Source organism: Pleurodeles waltl, chromosome 10, assembly GCF_031143425.1.
Source record: "Pleurodeles waltl isolate 20211129_DDA chromosome 10, aPleWal1.hap1.20221129, whole genome shotgun sequence".
Lineage (NCBI taxonomy): Eukaryota > Metazoa > Chordata > Amphibia > Caudata > Salamandridae > Pleurodeles > Pleurodeles waltl.
In genome coordinates, this window is record NC_090449.1 from 498,702,486 (window position 1) to 498,716,893 (window position 14,408).

The 14,408-nt window shown below is 48.5% G+C and overlaps 1 protein-coding gene across 5 annotated transcripts in view; it reads left to right on the forward strand.

Moving 5' to 3' along the window:
- SMARCC1 (SWI/SNF related BAF chromatin remodeling complex subunit C1) overlaps nucleotides 1–14,408 on the forward strand; it is an 845,345-nt gene that overhangs the window by 155,946 nt on the left and 674,991 nt on the right. For all 5 annotated transcript variants that reach the window (XM_069210868.1, XM_069210871.1, XM_069210870.1 and 2 more), the window contains exon 9: nucleotides 14,068–14,193. In XM_069210868.1, the coding sequence (XP_069066969.1) occupies nucleotides 14,068–14,193 (126 nt within the window). The remainder of the gene's footprint in view (nucleotides 1–14,067; nucleotides 14,194–14,408) is intronic.

Sequence of the window (14,408 nt, forward strand, 5' to 3'; positions counted from 1 at the left end):
GGGGGCACTTCTAAGGTGCCCTCTGGGGTGTATTTCACAATAAAATGTACACTGGCATCAGTGTGCATTTATTGTGCTGAGAAGTTTGGTACCAAACTTCCCAGTTTTCAGTGCAGCCATTATGGTGCTGTGGAGTTCGTGTTTGACAAACTCCCAGACCATATACTCTTATGGCTACCCTGCACTTACAATGTCTAAGGTTTGGCTTAGACACTGTAGGGGCACAGTGCTCATGCACTGGTGCCCTCACCTATGGTATAGTGCACCCTGCCTTAGGGCTGTAAGGCCTGCTAGAGGGGTGACTTATCTATACTGCATAGGCAGTGTGAGGTTGGCATGGCACCCTGAGGGGAGTGCCATGTCGACTTACTCGTTTTGTCCTTACCAGCACACACAAGCTGGCAAGCAGTGTGTCTGTGCTGAGTGAGGGGTCCCCAGGGTGGCATAAGATATGCTGCAGCCCTTAGAGACCTTCCCTGGCATCAGGGCCCTTGGTACCAGGGGTACCAGTTACAAGGGACTTAGCTGGATGCCAGGGTGTGCCAATTGTGAAAACAAAAGTACAGGTTAGGGAAAGAAAACTGGTGCTGGGGCCTGGTTAGCAGGCCTCAGCACACTTTCAATTCAAAACATAGCATCAGCAAAGGCAAAAAGTCAGGGGGTAATCATGCCAAGGAGGCATTTCCTTACTGTAAAGAATTGGCTCCCTGTTGCAGTTACCCCCCACTTTTTGCCTGATACTGATGCTGACTTGACTGAGAAGTGTGCTGGGACCCTGATAACCAGGCCCCAGCACCAGTGTTCTTTCACTTAAATGTACCATTGTCTCCACAATTGGCACAACCCTGGAACCCAGGTAAGTCCCTTGTAACTGGTACCCCTGGTACCAAGGGCCCTGATGCCAGGGAAGGTCTCTAAGGGCTGCAGCATGTCTTATGCCACCCTGGGGACCCCTCACTCAGCACAGACACACTGCTTGCCAGCTTGTGTGTGCTGGTGGGGAGAAAATGACTAAGTCGACATGGCACTCCCCTCAGGGTGCCATGCCAACCTCACACTGCCTATGGTATAGGTAAGTCACCCCTCTAACAGGCCTTACAGCCCTAAGGCAGGGTGCACTATACCACAGGTGAGGGCATAGGTGCATGAGCACTATGCCCCTACAGTGTCTAAGCAAAACCTTAGACATGGTAAGTGCAGTGTAGCCATAAGAGTATATGGTCTGTGAGTCTGACAAAAACGAACTCCACAGCTCCATAATGGCTACACTGAATACTGGGAAGTTTAATATCAAACTTCTCAGAATAATAAACCCACACTGATGCCAGTGTTGGATTTATTAAAAAATGCACACAGAGGGCATCTTAGAGATGCCCCCTGTATTTTACCCAATTGTTCAGTGTAGGCTGACTGGTTCCAGCAGCCTGCCACAACCGAGACATGTTGCTGGCCCCATGGGGAGAGTGCCTTTGTCACTCTGAGGCCAGTAACAAAGCCTGCACTGGGTGGAGATGCTAACACCTCCCCCAGGCAGGAGCTGTAACACCTGGCGGTGAGCCTCAAAGGCTCACCCCTTTGTGCCAGCACCGCAGGACACTCCAGCTAGTGGAGTTGCCCGCCCCCTCCGGCCACGGCCCCCACTTTTGGCGGCAAGGCCGGAGGAAATAATGAGAATAACAAGGAGGAGTCACTGGCCAGTCAGGACAGCCCCTAAGGTGTCCTGAGCTGAAGTGACTCTAACTTTTAGAAATCCTCCATCTTGCAGATGGAGGATTCCCCAATAGGATTAGGGATGTGACCCCCTCCCCTTGGGAGGAGGCACAAAGAGGGTGTACCCACCCTCAGGGCTAGTAGCCATTGGCTACTAACCCCCTAGACCTAAACACGCCCTTAAATTTAGTATTTAAGGGCTCCCCTGAACCTAAGAATTTAGATTCCTGCAACTTACCGAAGAAGAAGACTGCTGAGCTGAAAACCCCTGCAGAAGAAGAAAGAAGACACCAACTGCTTTGGCCCCAGTCCTACCGGCCTGTCTCCTGCCTTCTAAAGAACCCTGCTCCAGCAACGCTTTCTCCAGGACCAGCGACCTCTGAATCCTCAGAGGACTGCCCTGCTTCCAAGAGACCAAGAAACTCCTGAGGACAGCGGCACTGCTCCAAAAGAACTGCAACTTTGTTTCAAGGAGCAGATTTAAAGACCCCTGCAACTCCCCGCAAGAAGCATGAGACTTGCAACACTGCACCCGGCGACCCCGACTCGACTGGTGGAGAACCAACACCTCAGGGAGGACCCTCCGGCAACTCCGAGACTGTGAGTAACCAAAGTTGTCCCCCCCCTGAGCCCCCACAGCGACGCCTGCAGAGGGAATCCCAAGGCTCCCCCTGACCGCGACTGCCTGAACTCCATTTCCCGACGGCTGGAAAAGACCCTGCACCCGCAGCCCCCAGCACCTAAAGGAACGGAACTCCTGTGCAGGAGTGACCCCCAGGAGGCCCTCTCCCTTGTCCAGGTGGTGGCTACCCCGAGGAGCCCCCCCCTTGCCTGCCTGCAACGCTGAAGAGATCCCTTGATCTCTCATTGAAAACCATTGGAAACCCGACGCGTGTTTGCACACTGCACCCGGCCGCCCCCGCGCTGCTGAAGGTGTACTTTTTGTGCTGACTTGTGTCCCCCCCGGTGCCCTACAAAACCCCCCTGGTCTGCCCTCCGAAGACGCGGGTACTTACCTGCTGGCAGACCGGAACCGGGGCACCCCCTTCTCTCCATTGAAGCTTATGTGTTTTGGGCACCTCTTTGACCTCTGCACCTGACCGGCCCTGAGCTGCTGGTGTAGTAACTTTGGGGTTGCTCTGAACCCCCAACGGTGGGCTACCTTGGACCCAAAACTGAAACCTGTAAGTGACTTACTTACCTGTTAAAACTAACATTACTTTACCTCCCCCAGGAACTGTGAAAATTGCACTGTGTCCACTTTTAAAACAGCTTATTGTGTTTTATGTGAAAAGTATACATGCTAATGTAATGATTCAAAGTTCCTAAAGTACTTACCTGCAATACCTTTCAAATGAGATATTACATGTAGAATTTGAACCTGTGGTTCTTAAAATAAACCAAGAAAATATATTTTTCTATAACAAAACCTATTGGCTGGATTTGTCTCCGAGTGTGTGTTCCTCATTTATTGCCTGTGTGTATGTACAACAAATGCTTAACACTACTCCTTGGATAAGCCTACTGCTCGACCACACTACCACAAAATAGAGCATTAGTATTATCTCTCTTTGCCACTTTCTTACCTCTAAGGGGAACCCTTGGACTCTGTGCATGCTATTCCTTACTTTGAAATAGCACATACAGAGCCAACTTCCTACAGGTTTGATGAGAGGAGATCAGGGAGAGGTTCACTCTCAGCTTCCTGGTCCTCATCTGTTACCATCAACAGATTCACATCAGCCCTATCATGGAAGAGTTTTAGGCGGTTCACATGGATCACCCTCTTGGGGGTCCGGCTAGTGCCTAGGTCCACCAGGTAGGTGACCTGACTCTTCTTCTCTAGCACTGGGTAAGGGCCACTCCATTTGTCCTGGAGTGCCCTGGGAGCCACAGGCTCCAAAACCCAGACTTTCTGCCCTGGTTGAAATTCAACCATTGCAGCCTTTTGGTCATACCAAAACTTCTGGAGCTGTTGGCTGGCCTCAAGGTTTTTACTTGCCTTTTCCATGTACTCTGCCATCCTTGAGCGAAGGCCAAGTACATAGTCCACTATGTATTGTTTAGGCTCATGAAGAGGTCTCTCGCAGCCTTCTATAACAAGAGCAAGTGGTCCCCTTACAGGGTGGCCAAACAGAGGTTCAAAGGGTGAGAACCCTACTCCCTTCTGAGTCACCTCTCTGTAAGCGAAAAGCAGACATGGCAAGAGGACATCCCATCTCCTTTTGAGTTTTTCTGGGAGCCCCATGATCATGCCCTTTAATTTCTTGTTGAATCTCTCAACAAGGCCATTAGTTTGTGGATGATACTGGATGTGGTGTAGTGAATTTATAAGTCACTCCACACTCATTCCACATGTGTTTCAGGTATGCTGACATGAAGTTAGTACCTCTGTCAGACACCACCTCCTTAGGGAAGCCCACTCTGGTAAAAATACCAATGAGGGCCTTGGCTACTGCAGGGGCAGTAGTCGACCTAAGGGGAATAGCTTCAGGATACCTAGTAGCATGATCCACTACTACTAGTATGTACATATTTCCTGAGGCTGTGGGAGGTTCAAGTGGACCCACTATGTCCACAACCACTCTTTCAAAGGGGACCCCCACCACTGGAAGTGGAATGAGGGGGGCCTTTGGATGTCCACCTGTCTTACCACTGGCTTGACAGGTGGGGCAGGAGACACAAAACTCCTTAACTTTCTGGGACATGTTGGGCCAGTAGAAGTGGTTGACTAGTCTCTCCCACGTCTTGGTTTGTCTCAAATGCCCAGCAAGGGGAATATCATGGGCTAAGGTCAGGATGAACTCTCTGAACGCCTGAGGCACTACCGCTCTCCTAGTGGCACCAGGTTTGGGATCTCTTGCCTCAGTGTACAGGAGCCCATCTTCCCAATATACCCTATGTGTTCCAGTTTTCTTGCCATTGGACTCTTCAGCAGCTTGCTGCCTAAGGCCTTCAAGAGAGGGGCAGGTTTCTTGCCCCTTATACAACTGCTCCCTTGAGGGTCCCCCTGGGCCTAAGAGCTCAACCTGATAAGGTTCTAACTCCATAGGCTCAGTTCCCTCAGAGGGCAGAACTTCTTCCTGAGAAGAGAGGTTCTCTTTTTGTTGTTGTGTTGCAGCTGGTTTCCCAGCTGACTTTCCTTTCCTCTTGCTAGGCTGGGCCCTTTTTCCAGACTCCAGCTCTACTTTTTCACCCTGAGCCTTGCACTGTGCCCTTGTCTTCACACACACCAGCTCAGGGATACCCAGCATGGCTGCATGGGTTTTCAGTTCTACCTCAGCCCATGCTGAGGACTCCAGGTCGTTTCCAAGCAAACAGTCTACTGGGATATTTGAGGAGACCACCACCTGTTTCAGGCCATTGACCCCTCCCCACTCTAAAGTTACCATAGCCATGGGATGTACTTTAGTTTGATTGTCAGCATTGGTGACTGGATCAGTTTGTCCAGCCAGGTATTGACCAGGGGAAACCAGTTTTTCTGTCACCATAGTGACACTGGCACCTGTATCCCTCAGGCCTTCTACACTTGTCCCATTAATTAAGAGCTGCTGCCTGTATTTTTGCATGTTCGGAGGCCAGACAGCCAGTGTGGCTAAATCCACCCCACCCTCAGAGACTAATGTGGCTTCAGTGTGACACCTGATTTGCTCTGGGCACACTGTTGATCCCACTTGGAGACTAGCCATTCCAGTGTTAGCTGGAGTGGAGTTAGAAGTGGTACTTTTCTTGGGACAGGCCTTGTCTCCAGTTTGGTGTCCAGGCTGATTACAGCTACGACACCAGGCCTTTTTGGGATCAAAGTTTTTACCCTTGTACCCAAAATTGTTTTGTGAAGAGGCTCTGGGCCTACCCTCCTGTGCATGTTTTTGGGGGCCTGAAGAAGACTCTTTACTATTTTTGTTTTTGGATGTCTCAACACTCTTCCCCTGGGGAGGCTTTGTGACCCCTTTCTTTTGGTCACCCCCTGTGGAAGTCTTGGTCACCCTAGTCTTGACCCAATGGTCCGCCTTCTTTCCCAATTCTTGGGGAGAAATTGGTCCTAGGTCTACCAGATGCTGATGCAGTTTATCATTTGAACAATTACTTAATAAGTGTTCTTTCACAAATACATTGTACAGCCCATCATAATTATTTACACCACTGCCTTGAATCCAACCATCCAGTGTTTTCACTGAGTTGTCCACAAAATCAACCCAGGTCTGGCTCAAGGTTTTTTGAGCCCCCCTGAATCTAATCCTATGCTCCTCAGTGGAGAATCCAAAGCCCTCAATCAGGGTACCCTTCATGAGGTCATAAGATTCTGCATCTTTTCCAGAGAGTGTGAGGAGTCTATCCCTACACTTTCCAGTGAACATTTCCCAAAGGAGAGCACCCCAGTGAGATTTGTTCACTTTTCTGGTTATACAAGCCCTCTCGAAAGCTGTGAACCATTTGGTGATGTCATCACCATCTTCATATTTAGTCACAATCCCTTTAGGGATTTTTAACATGTCAGGAGAATCTCTGACCCTAGTTATGTTGCTGCCACCATTGATGGGACCTAGGCCAATCTCTTGTCTTTCCCTTTCTATGGCTAGGTTCTGTCTTTCCAAAGCCAATCTTTTGGCCATCCTGGCTAACTGGATGTCCTCTTCACTGGAGTTCTCCTCAGTGATTTCAGATGTGCTGGTCCCTCCTGTGAGGGAAACAGCATCTCTGACTAGTATATTTGGAGTCAGGGCTTGAGCAGCCCTGTTCTCCCGAAGTAGGACTGGAGGGGGGGAATTCTCCTCCAAGTCACTATCTTCATCCCCTGTGTTGCCATCCTCAGAGGGGTTGGCTTTTTCAAACTCTGCCAAAAGCTCCTGGAGCTGTAGTTTGGAAGGTCTGGAGCCCATTGTAATTTTCTTTATTTTGCAGAGTGACCTTAGCTCCCTCATCTTAAGATGGAGGTAAGGTGTGAGGTCGAGTTCCTCCACATTCATCTCTGCACTAGACATTATGCTTCTAAAAGTTGGAATACTTTTTAAGAATCTAAAACTAGTTCTAGGTTCTAATTCAAACTTTCACAAAACTTTTAACTCTAAAAGAAATGCTAAACAGGGACTAACACAAGGCCCTAGCAGGACTTTTAAGAATTTAGAAAAATAGTTCAAATAGCAAAAATCAATTTCTAATGACAATTTTTGGAATTTGTTGTGTGATCAGGTATTGGCTGAGTAGTCTAGCAAATGCAAAGTCTTGTACCCCACCGCTGATCCACCAATGTAGGAAGTTGGCTCTGTATGTACTATTTCAAAGTATGGAATAGTATGCACAGAGTCCAAGGGTTCCCCTTAGAGGTAAAATAGTGGTAAAAAGAGATAATACTAATGCTCTATTTTGTGGTAGTGTGGTTGAGCAGTAGGCTTATCCAAGGAGTAGTGTTAAGCATTTGTTGTACATACACACAGGCAATAAATGAGGAACACACACTCAGAGACAATTCCAGGCCAATAGGTTTTTGTATAGAAAAATAATTTTCTTAGTTTATTTTAAGAACCACAGGTTCAAATTCTACATGTAATATCTCATTTGAAAGGTATTGCAGTTAAGTACTTTAGGAACTTTGAATAATCACAATAGCATATATACTTTTTACATAAAACACATATAGCTATTTCAAAAGTGGACACTGTGCAATTTTCAACAGTTCCTGGGGGAGGTAAGTTATTGTTAGTTCTTGCAGGTAAGTAAACCACCTACGGGGTTCAAATTGGGGTCCAAGGTAGCCCACCGTTGGGGGTTCAGAGCAACCCCAAAGTCACCACACCAGCAGCTCAGGGCCGGTCAGGTGCAGAGTTCAAAGTGGTGCCCAAAACACACAGGCTTCAATGGAGAAGGGGGTGCCCCGGTTCCAGTCTGCCAGCAGGTAAGTACCCGCGTCTTTGGAGGGCAGACCAGGGGGGTTTTGTAGGGCACGGGGGGGGGTGGACACAAGTCCACACAGAAAGTACACCCTCAGGAGCGCGGGGGTGGCCGGGTGCAGTGTGCAAACAGGCGTCGGGTTTGTAATAGGAATCAATGGGAGACCAAGGGGTCTCTTCAGCGGTGCAGGCAGGCAAGGGGGGGCTCCTCGGGGTAGCCACCACCTGGGCAAGGGAGAGGGCCTCCTGGGGGTCACTCCTGCACTGGAGTTCCGATCCTTCAGGTCCTGGGGGCTGCGGGTGCAGGGTCTTTTCCAGGCGTCGGGACCTTAGAGTCAGGCAGTCGCGGTCAGGGGGAGCCTCGGGATTCCCTCTGCAGGCGTCGCTGTGGAGGCTCAGGGGGGACAACTTTGGTTACTCAGTCTCAGAGTCGCCGGGGGGTTCTCCCTGTAGCGTTGTTTCTCCACCAGTCGAGTGGGGGTCGCCGGGTGCAGTGTTGCAAGTCTCACGCTTCTTGCGGGGATTGCAGGGGTCTTTAAATCTGCTCCTCTGGAAACAAAGTTGCAGTCTTTGTTGAACAGGGCCGCTGTTCTCGGGAGTTTCTTTGTCTTTTGGAAGCAGGGCAGTCCTCTGAGGATTCAGAGGTCGCTGGTCCTGGGGAAAGCGTAGCTGGAGCAGTTTTCTTCTGAAGGAGGGAGACAGGCCGGTAGGGCTGGGGCCAAAGCAGTTGATGTCTCCGTCTTCTCTGCAGGGGTTTTTCAGCTCAGCAGTCCTCTTCTTCGTAAGTTGCAGGAATCTGATTTCCTATGTTCATGGGAGCCCCTAAATACAGAATTTAGGGGTGTGTTTAGGTCAGGGAGGGCAGTAGCCAATGGCTACTAGCCCTGAGGGTGGCTACACCCTCTTTGTGCCTCCTCCCAAGGGGAGGGGTCACATTCCTATCCTTATTGGGGGGATCCTCCATCTGCAAGATGGAGGATTCCTAAAAGTCAGAGTCACTTCAGCTCAGGTTGCCTTAGGGGCTGTCCTGACTGGCCAGTGACTCCTCCTTGTTTTTCTCATTATCTCCTCCGGCCTTGCCGCCAAAAGTGGGGCCGTGGCCGGAGGGGGCGGGCAACTCCACTAGCTGGAATGCCCTGTGGTGCTGGAACAAAGGGGGTGAGCCTTTGAGGCTCATCGCCAGGTGTTACAGCTCCTGCAAGGGGGAGGTGATAGCATCTCCACCTAGTGCAGGCTTTGTTACTAGCCACAGAGTGACAAAGGCACTCTCCCCATGTGGCCAGCAACATGTCTCCAGTGTGGCAGGCTGCTAAAACCAGTCAGCCTACACAGGTAGTTGGTTAAGGTTTCAGGGGGCACCTCTAAGGTGCCCTCTGGGGTGTATTTCACAATAAAATGTACACTGGCATCAGTGTGCATTTATTGTGCTGAGAAGTTTGGTACCAAACTTCCCAGTTTTCAGTGCAGCCATTATGGTGCTGTGGAGTTCGTGTTTGACAGACTCCCAGACCATATACTCTTATGGCTACCCTGCACTTACAATGTCTAAGGTTTGGCTTAGACACTGTAGGGGCACAGTGCTCATGCACTGGTGCCCTCACCTATGGGATAGTGCACCCTGCCTTAGGGCTGTAAGGCCTGCTAGAGGGGTGACTTATCTATACTGCATAGGCAGTGTGAGGTTGGCATGGCACCCTGAGGGGAGTGCCATGTCGACTTACTCGTTTTGTCCTTACCAGCACACACAAGCTGGCAAGCAGTGTGTCTGTGCTGAGTGAGGGGTCCCCAGGGTGGCATAAGATATGCTGCAGCCCTTTGAGACCTTCCCTGGCATCAGGGCCCTTGGTACCAGGGGTACCAGTTACAAGGGACTTACCTGGATGCCAGGGTGTGCCAATTGTGAAAACAAAAGTACAGGTTAGGGAAAGAACACTGGTGCTGGGGCCTGGTTAGCAGGCCTCAGCACACTTTCAATTCAAAACATAGCATCAGCAAAGGCAAAAAGTCAGGGGGTAACCATGCCAAGGAGGCATTTCCTTACAATACTGAAAGGAACAAATTAAAAGTTTTAATCCCACAAAATAGTATACTTAAAAGTATGCCAGAGGTTTCTGCCCTCCTGCTGCTTGAACAGCTCAAGCACAGGAAGGCAGAACAAAGGACTTCCTTTGGGAGAGGGGGTAACCACTAGGTGTTACATGGCTTGAAAGGGGCATACGTTCGACCTAAAAATAGGTGCTGGTCTCTATCTAGATCCGTGGTACTCAAAGTACTGCCCGGGGGCCGCATGCGGCCCCTCAGGCCTTTGCATGTGGCCCCCTGGTCAAAAGCAGCACTGAGTTGCTTTTTATCAGACTGAGCACTAACTTAAAAGAAATGTTAACTAAACAGGCGTTTATTTACAGGTTAATTGCAGTTAAAAAAAGGATATAAATAGGGTGTCCTGCACCCCATAACTTTAGGAACACTAATTTTTTTAAAGACATCTTGCAGCAAAAGGGTAAAAATATAAGTCTCTTCAGAATTGAAAAAGTGTATTTTATTAACTCGCAGAACAGTTTCAGCTTGGTAAATCAGATTATATCAGTACATGGAAAATTTAGAAGTTTTTTTTTTTTTTTCAAAAGTGATTTTTTTAAAACATGAATTCAGAAACATTCATTCTTTCCCCACCCTGGAAACAATGCCAATAGTGAACTAAGAGGCAAGTCAGTAGTGTTATACATAAACAACAATATTGTTTATTAAATCAGACACAAGATAAAATTTCATACACCACTCATCCTGAAATCCTGTGTTTCTAGTCCTTTTATATGTGAGAATGGAGGGAATGTGGAAGGAAAAATTGCATAAGATCACACAGTTTTGTAAAGTGGGGAAGCCGAGATTAATGCCTGGTTTTCTGTTTTGACTTTGTGCACTTCAGCCACTAGATGTTTATGCTTTACTCCCATAAACCCACCTTACTTCCAACACCCCCCCAACCACGACTACCGTTCCTCGCTTCAATGCGGCCCTCGGTCACATCTCAGACCAAAATGTTGGTGTAAGGAAATGCCTCCTTGCCATGGTTACCCCCTGACTTTTTGCCTTTGCTGATGCTATGTTTTGATTTGAAAGTGTGCTGAGGCCTGCTAACCAGGCCCTAGCACCAGTGTTCTTTCCCTAACCTGTACTTTTGTTTACACAATTGGCACACCCTGGCATCCAGGTAAGTCCCTTGTAACTGGTACCCCTGGTACCAAGGGCCCTGATGCCAGGGAAGGTCTCTAAGGGCTGCAGCATGTCTTATGCCACCCTGGGGACCCCTCACTCAGCACAGACACACTGCTTGCCAGCTTGTGTGTGCTGGTGAGGACAAAACGAGTAAGTCGACATGGCACTCCCCTCAGGGTGCCATGCCAACCTCACACTGCCTATGCAGTATAGATGAGTCACCCCTCTAGCAGGTCTTACAGCCCTAAGGCAGGGTGCACTATACCATAGGTGAGGGCACCAGTGCATGAGCACTGTGCCCGTACAGTGTCTAAGCCAATCCTTAGACATTGTAAGTGCAGGGTAGCCATAAGAGTATATGGTCTGGGAGTCTGTCATACACGAACTCCACAGCACCATAATGGCTACACTGAAAACTGGGAAGTTTGGTATCAAACTTCTCAGCACAATAAATGCACACTGATGCCAGTGTACATTTTATTGTAAAGTACACCCCAGAGGGCACCTTAGAGGTGCCCCCGGAAACCTTAACCAACTACCTGTGTAGGCTGACTGGTTTTAGCAGCCTGCCACACTCGAGACATGTTGCTGGCCACATGGGGAGAGTGCCTTTGTCACTCTGTGGCTAGTAACAAAGCCTGCACTGGGTGGAGATGCTTATCACCTCCCCCTTGCAGGAGCTGTAACACCTGGCGGTAAGCCTCAATGGCTCACCCCCTTTGTTACCGCACCACTGGGCATTCCAGCTAGTGGAGTTGCCCACCCCCTCCGGCCACGGCCCAACTTTAGGCGGCAAGGCTGGAGGAGATAATGAGAAAAACAAGGAGGAGCCACTGGCCAGTCAGGACAGCCCCTAAGGCAACCTGAGCTGAAGTGACTCTGACTTTTAGAAATCCTCCATCTTGCAGATGGAGGATTCCCCCAATAGGGATAGGAATGTGACTCCCTCCCTTGGGGAGGAGGCACAAAGAGGGTGTAGCCACCCTCAGGGCTAGTAGCCATTGGCTACTGCCCTCCCTGACCTAAACACTCTCCTAAATTCTGTATTTAGGGGCTCCCCTGAACCTAGGAACTCAGATTCCTGCAACCTAAGAAGAAGAGGACTGCCCCTGCAGAGAAGACGGAGACACCAACTGCTTTGGCCCCAGCTCTACTGGCCGGTCTCCCCCCTTCTAAAGACACTGCTCCAGCGACGCTTTCCCCAGGGACCAGCGACCTCTGAAACCTCAGAGGACTGCCGTGCTCTAGAAGGACCAAGAACTCCCGAGGACAGCGGCTCTGTTCACCCAAGACTTCAACTTTGTTACAAAGGAGCAACTTTAAAACAACTTGTGTTTCCCGCCAGAAGCGTGAGACTTGCTACTCTGCACCCGACTCCCCTGGCTCGACTTGTGGAGAACAAACACTTCAGGGAGGACTCCCCGGCGACTGCGAGACCGTGAGTAGCCAGAGTTGCCCTCCGTGAGCCCCCACAGCGACGCCTGCAGAGGGAATCCCGAGGCTCCCCCTGACCGCGACTGCCTGTTCCTCAGATCCTGATGCCTGGTAAAGACTCTGCACCCGCAGCCCCCAGGACCTGAAGGATCTGAACTCCAGTGCAGGAGTGACCCCCAGGAGGCCCTCTCCCTTGCCCAGGTGGTGGCTACCCCGAGGAGACCCCCCCTTGCCTGCCTGCATCGCTGAAGAGACCCCTTGGTCTCCCATTGATTTACATTGGAAACCTGGTGTGTGTTTGCACACTGCACCCGGCCGCCCCGTGCTGCTGAGGGTGTACTTTCTGTGCTAACTTGTGTCCCCCCCGGTGCCCTACAAAACCCCCCTGGTCTGCCCTCCGAAGACGCGGGTACTTACCTGCTGGCAGACTGGAACCGGGGCACCCCCTTCTCCTTTGAAGCCTATGCGTTTTGGGCACCACTTTGAACTCTGCACCTGACTGGCCCTGAGCTGCTGGTGTGGTAACTTTGGGGTTGCTCTGAACCCCCAACAGTGGGCTACCTTGGACCCAAACTTGAACCCCGTAGGTGGTTTATTTACCTGCAAAAACTAACAAATACTTACTCCCCCTAGGAACTGTGAAAATTGCATTGTGTCTAGTTTAAAATAGCTATATGTGATTTATTTGAAAAGTATATATGCTATTGTGATTATTCAAAGTTCCTAAAGTACTTACCTGCAATACCTTTCATTTGAAGTATTACATGTGAAATTTGAACCTGTGGGTCTTAAAATAAACTAAGAAAAGATATTTTTCTATGCAAAAACCTATTGGCCTGGAATTGTCTGTGTGTGTGTTCCTCATTTATTGCCTGTGTGTGTACAACAAATGCTTAACACTACTCCTTTGATAAGCCTACTGCTCGACCACACTACCACAAAATAGAGCATTAGTATTATCTCTTTTTGCCACTATCTTACCTCTAAGGGGAACCCTTGGACTCTGTGCATACTATTCCTTACTTTGAAATAGTGCATACAGAGCCAACTTCCTGCAGTTGGCCCCCGGGAAAATCTTTGCGAGTACCCATGATCTAGATCCTTGTTCTTTGGCGTGCTCCCCAAATCTGTAACACTTCTCCCTCACCTTCCTTTGTAAATAAACGATTTTAATCTACACTTTCAGTCCAGTCTCTTACTTTTTCATAAACTAACTTCCCGACTTATTTCACATAGCATTATGGGTCAAGCAGCGTCTCATATTCATGAAGAGCCAAGTCTGCTTTCATCCTGTTTATAACCTGTGACTAGGGCTGCGCTTTTTTTTTTTGTTTAAAAAAAAAAAAAAAAGAAAGAAAAAAGTTTCTTTCAGTACAGATTTTTAGCTTATGACCTGATTTTTTCATATGAAAATCCAAGGAGAGAAAGGTTGCTCCCTGTTGTCTTTGTTAAATACAGTTTTAGAATTGAAAAATATGCTGCATGTATTCTGTGTATCGTACATGTGCCAGGAGATAGCGGACTGTTTTATTTTCAAACTGCATGTTAGCACAGGAAGGTTAATTAATCATATTAATAGTCTATTGTAGGAAAAGCAATGTTTCTCTATGTTTTGCCTATTTGGAAAGACCTAGAACAAACATTTGGGAGCAGTCTTAGTCTAATCACATAGAAAGTGCTAGAAGTCTTTATGACTATGGTAGTGAAAACGAATACATTAATGATGTAGGGATAAGCATATGGGACCTAGTGTGGTATTTGTGTGTAACCTAAGGTTTTGCTTACTCTTTTTTTTTTTTCTTTTCTTTTTTTAAATCAGGTTCATGCAAGGTGGATTTTAGACACTGATGTTTTCAATGAGTGGATGAATGAAGAGGATTATGAAGTGGATGACAACAAGAAGCCAGTTAGCTCTCGGCAACGAATCTCTATGAAGAATGAAGAGGTATCATACACTCATCTTTACCCTATGGCTATTGATACCTATTATTTCGCAATGTATGTTGTGTACTCCTTATAGCTTGTATTTCTCATTTTGATAGCTTGTATACTTTTTATACAATTTTTCCAGTTTAAAATATGTTGTTCTTGTGCTAACAGATTGTATACATTTGACTCTTATGTGTGACTGCCTGCAGTGTTGAATGGTTTCAAATGTTG